The sequence below is a fragment of the Phyllostomus discolor genome, chromosome 7 (genome assembly GCF_004126475.2).
Source record: "Phyllostomus discolor isolate MPI-MPIP mPhyDis1 chromosome 7, mPhyDis1.pri.v3, whole genome shotgun sequence".
Taxonomy (NCBI): Eukaryota; Metazoa; Chordata; class Mammalia; order Chiroptera; family Phyllostomidae; genus Phyllostomus; species Phyllostomus discolor.
In genome coordinates this window covers 91,974,308-91,986,284 of record NC_040909.2, presented here as the reverse complement: position 1 = coordinate 91,986,284, position 11,977 = coordinate 91,974,308, and the positions used below count along the sequence as shown (strand labels likewise).

The window sequence follows — 11,977 nt, the reverse complement described above, 5'->3', positions numbered from 1 at the left end:
GTTCTGAAAATGACTTGCCAGAGGAGGGGATGCAGCATAATACTGTGGCCTAAAACTGGGACTACTGCTCAATAGTTCTTGGTACATCTTGGAGTTAACCACCAAGATGATCACTTAGGAAGGAGAAGCATTTCTGAAACACAAGGAAAATGATCCCTGCTTCTTCTTTTTATTTTTCTATTAGAGTGCATGTTGGATACATCTGATGACTTTTACTCATTCATCTACAGTTAACTCCAGAAACGGTCATAGCAAAATCGATTAGAGAACTTTGTAACAACATATAGGTGCTTGACTTTGTTCCAAACTCTGAAACTATAACATGAAATCAATTCATTCTTACCTTGCAGCTCAAAGCTGTCTTTAAAAAACAGAGAAGCAAGAGGGAAAGAACCACGATTTTTAATTGGGACCTCTGTTTAGTATAAGTGAGTTAATAATGTGAAATTGGTGATTTTAGACCTTGCAACCAAGGTTTTGCAAAGGTCTAAGAGGTGACAGGAGAACCAATTCCACATACAAATGCTTCTGTTTGAAACTGGCAATGTCATCATCTAGGAAGGCAGGAATCAAATTATTCAATTGCTATATCTGTACAGATTTTACTTCTGAAATTCAATTTTTATGAATTTGTTATTACAATGTTGATAATGGTGCTCTCAAGAAATGAAGTAAGGGCAGTGGCTATCCTCAGATCAATCATTAAACAAATGCAATACCATTTTTTTTGCTTTCAATCACAAGTAAATTTGTATTCATTTATAGTGAGTCCCTCTGACCCAGTACTCATTTTCTGAGCTATTCAAGCCCCCAAGAATCCACTGATGCTTTTTTCCTTTTTTTTCAAAAGCAGTGCTTACTGGCAACAGCAAATGAAGTGGATGAATATTCAGAGCATGAATGATGAGGAAGCAGGTAGCACGAATTCGTGAGTGCGCTACTTCAAAGGGGTCTTTCTCTTCAGGCCTGGGCACATCACCTCATGACACAGAACGAAGTGCTCCTTTCCACTAATTGCTTAATTTTCCCTTGCTGTAGCTGGGCTACAAAATTACAAGTCAAGAATTTGCAAGATTCAAGGGTCTGTTGAATTAATTAATGCAAATCACCTTCAGTAAAGCTTGAAAGTTCCGAGATGGTTCTGTAAGAAAAGAAGGGAATCAATGGCATCAGCAGTATGCTACAGTTTGTGACAGTCCAGGCTTGCCGTGTGAGTGTGGCTGTCTGGGTCCCTTTATCCCTTCTCAAGGCAGGAGAGATTTCTTTCTTTTCATGCAACACCAAGCCATTCAGAGCAAAGAAAATGTTTCACCCCAGCGTTTCACAAAGTACTTCAGAGATCCATTTCCTTCTCTATGCACAATACAGTAGAAGGGTTAATAAGGGAAGTGGACTATTTTAGTTCTTTGAAAGAAGGATATAAAGTGACAATTCTTTGACTAGCTGATAGACCTCCTTTGGTTACAGGAGGATGTGCTATTGCTCCCAACTTGAAAAGAATAAGAACACACAGTGGGCCAGACAGAAAGCCACAGGTCGCAGGCTAATTGCTAAGTTAATGCAACAGCACCAAACACACCCAAACAAAAGTGCTCATTTTCCAGAATCACAATGGATTGAAATGCCCATGTTGATTAAGACATGTTCTATTGGTTTTTAATCAAAGAGGAATTTCTTAAAATAACAGAAACCTGAAATATATTTTCAGCACACTTAGGGGTGTTTTAGAATGTACTGATAATGAATTAATTTGAAATAATTAAGTGTTGATTTGATACAACTTCATACCATAATGCATTTAGAACAGTAAGATTAAATTAGCTTAAATTCAACATCTCTATTTGTTAATATTTGTAGCACTTAAATAAGAATTTGATTAGTCCCATTTTAATGCAAATCAAGCAGTGGAGAGAGAAGGGGACCACCAGCTTAATTTTGCAGATGAGTGTGTAATAAAAACACGAAAGCTTACATTTTCTGAAACTCTAATAACAGAGTAAGTGAAAGTTTTCAATAATAGCACAAGAGAAAATTTGTGTTGGCACTGTGCTGGTAATATTTGCTTATCAAGTTGACTAATCAGTTTTGATGTTAATCTCTTTTGTTAAACATGATCTTTGTTCTACAGACATTGCATGAGAAACTATGCTCTTCTTGTCCAGTGCAATGGCTAAAACAGCAGTCAATGATCAGGGTAATGGGGGCATAAACCTAAAAATTGTGCCTTTATGATTAAACATGATTAAGTCAACTGTTTTATTGATACCTATTGGGACTCACCAAAGAATTCTTTGAATTCTTTGGAACTTGTAAAAATTTATATGCTTCTATGTCTCTCATTCCTTTTACTCCATAGAGGACCTATGGGTTTATACATTCCCTGACCAGAATTATTTTACTTAGAAAAAATTAGTTATGCAAGCCAATAGTTATCTCTAAACAATGAACTCCTTAGCAATGTGGGAATCCAATCACTGTGGGCCACACTTCAGAGAGCCTAGGATTGGATATAATGGCATCATCAGTATCCACACAGGGTAGGTCCGATTGTCCTAACTTCTGAAGGTAATGCTGCACAGGGTTGCTCTTCAGGGCATCCAAAGAGTGGCTTTAGCACAACCTCTCAGGTTGCAATAATTGAGGTTAATGTCTGGAAATTTGTTATTCCTAAATAAGTAGTATGCTGGAGAACTATTGTATAGGCTAATGAAGGATGTTTCCTGAAGGACAGAGAAGTAGCCTATTAAAAAATTCTTCAGACATTTTAGAGGCATCTAATTTCATGCTTCTTCTTAAAAGAAATTCTCAGGAATATCCCCAAAGTTTGACCAGAGTTGATTGTTTTGAGTCAAAGGTTATGTGCCAAAAGAGTATTTTAGCTTTTTCATTGCTTTGTGATCTTGATTTAAAAAATATTTAGTGTTGGAGTGGCATTAAAAGAAATTATAAAATTAATTTTCTCTTTATAAGCATTGTTTATTTATCTTTGACTTACATCATTACCTCATGTTTGTTACTGTGCATGGCAATTATTCATTGGGAGGTTTACATAATACAATCTTAGAAGTGCTTATGTTTCTTTACTGCTGTAATATAGGATTAAATATAGGTAGTAAAAAGACAAGCAGTGTGGTAGAGCAGAAAAGAGGTAGTGTTAAAGTCAGAAGAGTCTTAGTTTGCTACCAATAGCCAGGTGTGGGCTGCTGGAATGTGAGATTCCTTTTGCACTTGACCATTTATTGCCCAGCATGAATCATATAGGTGATGCTTTTTGAATGAATGATTGAAGAAGTCCTGATTATAAACATTCCCTGAACTCTTTAAAGCTCAGTTGTTTCATTTATAACAGTATGTGGAAGTAACACTTGAGTCTCTTTTAGATGCTATATTCTATAGAAATTGGTGACTTCTAACAATATAACTTCATAAAGATCTACTTAACTCTTATCAAAGTAGGAAGATAGATGATTACTAAGATTTTAAATACATTAAATTCAGATTAATGACCATCAGGGTTGAGAAAATTTTTGGTTTATTATTGGCTACCTTTTTTTTAAAGATTTTATTTATTTTTTAGAGAAGGAAGGGAAGGAGAAAGAGAGAGAGAAACACCAATGTGTGGTTGCTGGGGGTCATGGCCTGCAACCCAGGCATGTACCCTGATTGGGAATCAAAGCTGCGACACTTTGGTTCACAGCCCGTGCTCAGTCCACTGAGCTACGCCAGCCAGGGCTTATTGGCTACCTTTTTAGCATCAGTTCAAACAACAACACACACCGTTTACTATACAATATCATTAAATGGGTTATAACTCTGCCTTCCTATAGAATGCAGACATGTTACATCTAACGTGAGGAGGGAGATGAAACATTAATTATTTTATAATCAGTTCAACAAATATTTGCCAAATATTTACTATATTCTTTGCATCTAAACTTTCAATCTAAGGTAAGGTTCCTAGATTTATATGATGGGTCAAGCTAGTGAGTGGTATAATAATACTATTATATTTTGTGACCTGGAAAATACCAAATGAATAAAATCTAGGGAAAAATTACAGCAGTAGAATAAAACAATGACATTTTAAAGATTTGTTGATCTATCTTTCCTTTCTCTCTCTCTCTCTCTCATCAGGATGTCAAAGGAAGTAGTGAGACTTAGTTATCTTTTAGTCTGTCTCATCAGATGACAGTAGCATCCATGTATAGAATATAAGTGAAGAACCATCAAGTTAATTTATATTTGTTACTTACTTTAGTGTAGAGCAGGGCTGTGAAGGGTGACAGCTGACTAGGATGGAGGAGTAGGATTGATTTACCTACTATGTATTAGGGAGTTGAAGTAAAATTCAGTTACAGGTGGTAGATACTTTCATTTCTCATCAATGACTTTTTTTTTATTTTCAACATTTCATTTTGAAAGGCATCTTTGACTTTTAAATGAAATTTTCTTTGAAAAATGTGGTCTTCAGGCCATAATTTTGTTTTCCCTGAAATCTTGACAAATCAGAAATAGATTTTGGTAGGAAAGTATTCTTTGGTCTTCTAAAAGGATTTGCAATTATTGAAAGTTATTACAAGTTGTGTTCAACTCTTATCTCCACTGTTTCCTAGCTGTGGGACCTCTGGTCATTTATTAATATCTCTGAGCTTAAGTTTTGTCATCTGCAAATTGTACTTTGCTCATAGATGGTTGTGAGGGTTAAGTCAGATCACATACATAAAGCTCTTTAGTGCAGCACCGGGCATATGATCCACTCTTCATCATGGAAAGCTACTCATATGGGGAACTGAACTGTAAAAAAAATTGAAGAGAAAAAAAATAACGAAAGCAAAAATTTGATTTAGTCAGTGTTCCTGACATATTGTATCCATAAAATGTCTTAGCTAAACAATTAGAAATTTCAGGGACACTATACCATCCCTTATTTAGCAGGACTTTGGCCACAGAACATTGGCTCAAGTTTTTTACATTTCTGGGCTAGATCACTGGATACAATAAAACAAAATCTGATTTTTTTCCTTTTGGAATCTAGAGAAAGCTTCAGGTGGATGGTGAAACAATATGATGCCTCATACACTCAAGTGAGAGTTTCTGAACCCCTATTTCTATGGACAAATGGCTCACTGCTACTTCTGCTTGGCTTTCTGCTGTCAGAGCAGGTTGGATGTGAGCTAGCCTAATTGCTACAATTAGCAAAATTAAATGGCTCATTGTGTTTTTATGTAATTCTACCCACATTTCACAGAGTTTTACTTTTGAATGAGTAATTATGCTGTTCAGGCTGTTGACACAGGTCCATATTGAGACTTCCCACATGCCCATTTTTAGGTGGCATCTGGACATTTTTAGGTGGCACCCTGTCCATAGAGAGTCTGCTGTGGACAATGCAGTTGGCCTGAGTGAGGAGAGGAAATGCAGCTGACTGTATCATTTCACAGCCTGATACAGGTAAGGGCCAGAGATTTGAAAATGGCGGTGGGGGATAAGGGGTGTTATGAGTCACAGACTGGCTAAAGAAATAATTTTGATTGTTCTCAATGTGACATTGGATTGCTGAAGATAAACAAATAAGAGTTGATCTGCGTCCATCACTGAAATTATAGAAACAACCACTTCAGTCCTGCTGTGTTTTCACCATGCTTGTCAACCATGCTCCAAACTCTATTTCTGAAAGGCAGTCTGAGCTATCTTTAAAAAGGCTCTAAGGAACTCTCCTCAGAAACATAAAAATGCAGGCATCTCATCCAAGCTTTGTATAGAAACAGCAATGGCTAATGGCAAAGATGTGTGAGTATGCAGGGGAGCACACATTTAGTCTGGAAAATGGCTCATTAGAAAAATATCTCTGGATTCTTGTCTAACTTGTGTTAGAGCTTCTTTCTACTCAATGGCATTTGGTACATTTAAAGGCAAATGTGTAGCCTTACATAATCCTGGTAAGGGCACCAGAGGTTTTCTTTGCTCAATTCAATCAGTTCAGAGAAAGAACTTTGAAATGACTCAAAACCATTCTTTTCAGCTGCTTAAAACATCAGATCCTTAAGAAGTGATAAAGCTCATTCAAGCTAAAAGTGCTAGCTTGTGTCTAGGTATTTCCATCTAAAGTTCACAGGTGTGTTGCTGTCTTGTAGACAGGCACTATATGCTTGGGCTGATGTTGAAAAATGAAGAGGGAAAACTTTTTGTCTAAAAGTTCATGTGTTAGTAACATAACAATTTATATGCATAAAAGAAGAGCATATACTTCACCCTTTTTGTCTGTTACTTTATGGTGTGCGTGTGTGTGATATACGACATATATGCAGATATATGATTATTTTTTAAAAACCATCGAGATTTCAATTTTTCTTATTGACTTTTAAATGCTCAGTACTATCACTTCATTTATTCATAGATCAAAATAAATTGGGCATTTAGAAATTAAGCATAAATACTTCACTCTACTTTTATCTTCAGATTACTTTTACATTTTATATTTCCCTAATACTTGAACTGCATATTCTTTTCATGTCAGTAAAAATTTATATTTGTTGAGTTCACAGCATTATTATAAATGAATAATAACTCGGTGTCTGCAAAGTCAACATTACTGAACTAGAAAATATATAGTTAAGTGGGACAATGTAAATGTGTGAAGAGAATTTAAAGGACATAGTCATTTGGGGGGACCAAACTTTGACTTATATAAAAATTGTTTTTTTCCTTCCACACAAATGCTTGAAATCTGTGTGGTTAAGATATACATGTGCTTTAATCTTAAATATGGTTTCATTTAGAAATGCTAATTTGAAAGTGAAAAAGTGAAAGCAATTTATATTTTCTTTTAGAAAATTTCATGGTCTCATGCAAAAAGTGAGTACTAAGATTAAAGAATCTAGTAAACTCATACACAGGAAGCTGGAACTCACAACATTTCCAGTTTTTATGCAAACCATGGCTTCTTCCTTTTAGATTCCCCAGTTCCTCCCTGTGGGGGGTTTAATGGCAGATTGAAAATGAAAGCTTAGGAAGAACTAAAATATAAATACAAATATCAAACTTTGTTCCTTTATACATTGACAATGTCTCTTTAAATCCTAATACTTTAAACTCTCTGTTATCTGTGTATCTAGAAACTATTGAGTTGTCATCACTACACAGCCAGATGGCAATGCTTTCTAAGTCATGGAAGTAAGTAAATTATGATTAACCATGGAAGTAAGGTTTTTTTTGTTCTTATAATCATGAGAAAGTTTGTGATTCATTATATATAGTACATGTCATTTCCTTAACAAGAATTTTGACTGAAACATAACCTTCAAGTATGTTGGATAACAGAGTATTTATAGTATTTGGGAAATCATTAAAAAATTCAAACTTCTTACACCCTCCTGACTGCATTCTCACCTCCAAGACAAAGCGCAGCACATAGTTTTTATTATTCACATAGCACTTATTTTGACTCTTAACATGCTCAATGAGGGATGAAGTTGAGAAATGATTTAGGACTTACATGTTTGAAGAGTGATGGGGTCTGTAGCATTTGTGTTGATTGACACTATTATACTCTTATTGGCTATTTGCTCATGAAATTCAAAGGTACAGTTCAAATGAGCAATTCAGTTTCCAAAGATCATCAATTAAAAGTTGTCTCAGAAATAATAAAGCTAGTAACTCATGGTTATGCACAAAAGTGAAGAATTTGCCAATATAATAATTTTTTTCTTTCTATAATGGGGGTAGAATGTTTTCATCAATTGCTGACAAGAGGAGTATCTTCCTGGGCCTTTACTGGTGACTAGGTAATCTTTTCACATCCGAACAAAAGATATATTGATTTTACTGAAAATATCTTGCTTGGAGGATCAAATCATGGCGTAATAGGAAAGTATATTTACAGATAAAAATTGTCTATTTTTTAAACATCACTTTGGGGCTTTGTACCAAAAGAAGTCCTAGGTTGAGTGCTCTGTCATTTCCTGTGGATGTCATCATGGGGACAGCAGTCTCTGTGTGACACACCCATTAGAAGTGGTGGCTCTAGAACTTGACTATTTTAGGTTAAATGGATAGTCCCAACAACTGGATAATTAAGTTAAACTGACTTTTTCCCTTTTTTTAGAGACTTGACTAATATTTAATATATCAGTTGGGTTAATATAAAAACCAGGGAAGAAAATTTAAGACATCTTCCACTGTAGTCAGGTTTGTCATAATGGATAGATGAAAGTAATCATTTACATCTTTGACTTCCTGGGAAACAATGGCCAGTCTTGACAAGCCCTTTCTAATTAAGCTGATTCTTTCATCACTTGATATTCTGATAGCACCCCTGGCCAGGTTCCTGGGGGCACCGACATGGCAAAGTAGGGTGATCTTGCAAGAGACAAGTGTTCTCAATCTGCAGAGGCTGGCTGATAGAATTTGTGGACCAGTTTCTGACACCCCACGTAATTATGATGCTTAAAGTATTTTAAATGATTCCAGGTCTATAAAAAAAGTGATGATGCCTATATGTATACCCTATATTTTTTATTATAAAAATATTGAGATAATCCATGAGTTATTCCACTCTGCACCAACTATAAAAAAATACTATCAAAGTTTGACCGGCACTTTTAATGCAACAAAAAGCACCATGACCGAGGACACTGGAAACAGAAAGCGGGGAACATTTACTTGCTGCGCGGAGGTATTTAAAACCAGAAGCTTGTTGTACGAGTACAACTTTACAAATGACTCAAATACAGATCTTAGCTGGATCTAGTAATAAGCCCTCAATCAGTCCAGAAGGGTTTTCTCATAGCACATTCACTGTATTTGTCAGCTCATACTTACTAAACAGTGTCCCAAAGCCTCTAAAAGATACATCACTTTGACCTTGAATTGGTGGTGGTGGGGGAGTCTGTACACAGTGGAGAACTTGATTGTTCATTCTAGCTTCTGCTTCGTGGGGCTCATGCCACTCATTCTCAGTTATCCATGTCAGTTCCATGATTGGATGGTGTTTGGCACTAGAAAGATGAGGCATAGCGTGTTCTGGAATTGAGCCTACCGGTGATCACACAGAGCCACGCATTCTGTGACCTGAAACATCCAGTTACAGCCTGGTCTTCTCCCGCTGATCTGTTCTTATATTCCCATGTCAGCTGCACTGGCTGAGAAATCAGATGCTCATTTTGCCTTTTTTCCCACTTCCTCTTCCTGTACTTACTAAATTTTTTGCAGTTCAATACTGAATCATGATTACCATTTAATTTACATCTCTAAGTTATTGAGCTCATTGGTCTTGCCAAAAGCCATACATGTGCTGCATAGGATTTCTGTCATAAAAGATGTTCTCAACTGAAATTTTAAAACAAAAAACCAATCCTGAAATGTGTTGAAAATGAACCATGCCATCAATTCTAATACACATGTAAACACACAAATTTGCTGTCCACTGGACAGGCTTTTCACACGTGGTATTGGTTTCCAAATGAGAATGGTTTAGGAATTCTTATCTAAGCAGTACTACTTTTTTCCTGGAGTCTTGAGGGATATATTCTCTCTTTGTTTGTATATTCCTGTGAGAATCAGAGCTTTGCATCAAGAACACTCACCTAAGCTATTTTGACAAAGGACTGGTGTGTGTGTGTGTGTGTTAGTGTATGCATATGTGTGTGCATGTGTGTATGTGTGTATAACTAAGGATATTCTTATGCAAACATCAGTTAATTTCATCAAAACACCCTACTGATAAGAGGCAACATTTTCCATAATCATAGGACCCTCTGGTGGATGCGCTGAAAGACAGTGCAGAAGTTGGTAGCAACAAGGAGTCCCTACTAAGCTGGCATATTCCCTCCAGGTGGAGGAGACTGTAGGGCTGCTGTTTTTAAAGAAGACCAGCAGGGGGCAGTCCGCTGGTGGAGGGTCAGACAGTAATCACTAGGATGGTCAGCCTATGAGTCTGACAGCTTATCTCCCTACACTAGAATAGAGTTTCATCATTGCCATAGCCCTGCCATCACCCCTTTATCTGGCGGTTGTGGCTCCTCCAAGTCTTTTTGTTTTACAGAGTGGTTTCATACTCCAACCGCTCCTGAGTAAGAGCATCATCTTTGTACTGCAGCCTTGGAGGAGACGGGGAACATTCAAAGGCTAAAATGGCCTTTCGGAGGCTTCGGTCCAAAACATGTCTCTCCCATGCTGGGTACCTATTCCTAAACAGGTCAATTTTAATGACAGATTCTTCAATCCGTGGTGGGCGAGATGATGGGGTGGATGGAGCTGTGGGTCTCACCTGAAAGACAGGCACACACCCATCCCGCTCTGCAAATTTCTGGTCGCGGTCACTGACAACACTGCGGTTGTTGGAGATTGACCGCAGAGTACTTGTGGCCACTTCTGGAGGCAGAGTGAAGGCAGTGACTGGGTCCTCACAAGCACAACTTGGTGACTGCCCGAATCTGGGTCCATTGGGATGAAAGAAGGCATAATACATTAGCATAAAAACAACACCAGTTAAAAAGCTGCTGAACACCACACACAGCGCTGGGATGGCAAATGCATCTGCAATCTGGGGAGCCTTGTAGAGGTACCAGAGGGCACTCAAGGCTGTATTTTCCAAAAGGATCACAAAATAGTAAATGAAGAGCCTGCAGCGTGTCCTGCCTTCCTTGACGTTGAACCAGCTGAAGATGTAAATGATCCCCACCACCATGTCGAACACGATCTCCTCCCATTTGGTGATACAGAATTCTGTCTCACAGTGAACAATCCAGAAGGTCATGATGCACCAGTGAAGGACGATGAAGATCCCAAAGTACAGCTGGAAAACCGAGGCAAAAAGGGCAAAGGTGATGACCCTGGCAGCAATAGTGAAGAAGTGCCAGCAGAACTGGATGACAACAGCCATGTAGCTGATGGGCTTCTTGTCATCTCGAGAGTCCCGGAGGGCCTTCTGGTACGAGGCCAAGGCCCAAGCCAAAGACACAAGGGAAGCTGCTGCTGTGAAACCTACAAAGGCAAACAGGAAGACATTCTGTCAAAAGTGACATGCGGTATGTCTTCAAGAAATATAATCATGTGGGCTGGGGGCTTGAGACAGGCTAGCTTTCATCTCAGCAAAACTCATAATTTCTTTGCATTTTAGCTGGACTAAACACTTAGGTGGAGCTACTAGTATCTGTCCTTTATGAGGCACAACCATATGGAGCTAAAGGAAATACTATTCAATGCCATCATGGGGTGTGGGATCTGGAAACAGAGTGAGGTTTAACTTTCCGTGTATTTGAGCCTATCTAAGGCTCAGGAGGTAGTCTTGTGTAGTGAGAATATAATTGTGGAATGGAAGTTCTACATATTACCTGAATGACTTTGGACAATTGTTTAATCTGGTGTCCTTTACAAAGTGGGTAATCTCTAAGGCTCCCTGCCAGCTCTGAGAGTCTGTGATCAAAAGGCATGAATAATGCCAGGAAACTTGAGGGGCTAGCTGGTTTACCTTTCTGCTTCTAAACAAGAAAGTTGACTGCTTCCTAAAATAAGAAAAAGAATCCACAGAACCTCCTTTGTAGTGTTTCCTGTGATATCTGGTGTGGAGTCTGTCCTAACATAATCTGACACTCTTCCCACAGCCTTACCCTTTTTTTTTGAGAAAACAAAAAAATATGTGCTCACTCTCATCTCTTATTTGCTTATAAATTAAAGATTGTACATAAATCACTTCTCAACCACTTAGTATTGACCAGCCCATTTGGTTAGTATTCCTCCTTAAAAGTATGTTCCCAAAATTTTAAAATCATTTGTATTTTTTCCTTTCACTCTTGCTCCATTTACCTAATTTAAAACATTGTCTCTATGGTCCAGACGTCCACAGGGCTCACTAAAAACACACTGGCCTCTTTCAGGAGAGCACTTGTTTGGGGAATTCCAATTTGTCACTTAAATGTTATAGTAATTTGCATTTGCAGCATCCACTTAATGAGTTATACCAAAACTTACCTATACT

At 37.7% G+C, this 11,977-nt stretch overlaps 1 protein-coding gene across 2 annotated transcripts in view; it reads right to left on the bottom strand.

Moving 5' to 3' along the window:
* Positions 1-397: 397 nt before the first annotated feature.
* Positions 398-11,977, bottom strand: part of XKR4 (XK related 4) — a 451,436-nt gene continuing 439,856 nt past the window's right edge. The window contains exons 3-4 of one of the 2 annotated variants that reach the window (XR_004904345.1): positions 8,821-10,983; positions 398-1,141 (exon numbers count right to left, since the gene is read on the bottom strand). Coding sequence is in view for 1 of the 2 variants with exons in the window: in XM_028533925.2 (XP_028389726.1) it covers positions 10,037-10,983 (947 nt within the window). In the remaining variant the exon portion in view is untranslated. Of the gene's footprint in view, positions 1,142-8,640; positions 10,984-11,977 lie in introns of those variants that run through there. The other variant, XM_028533925.2, reaches the window with a different exon arrangement.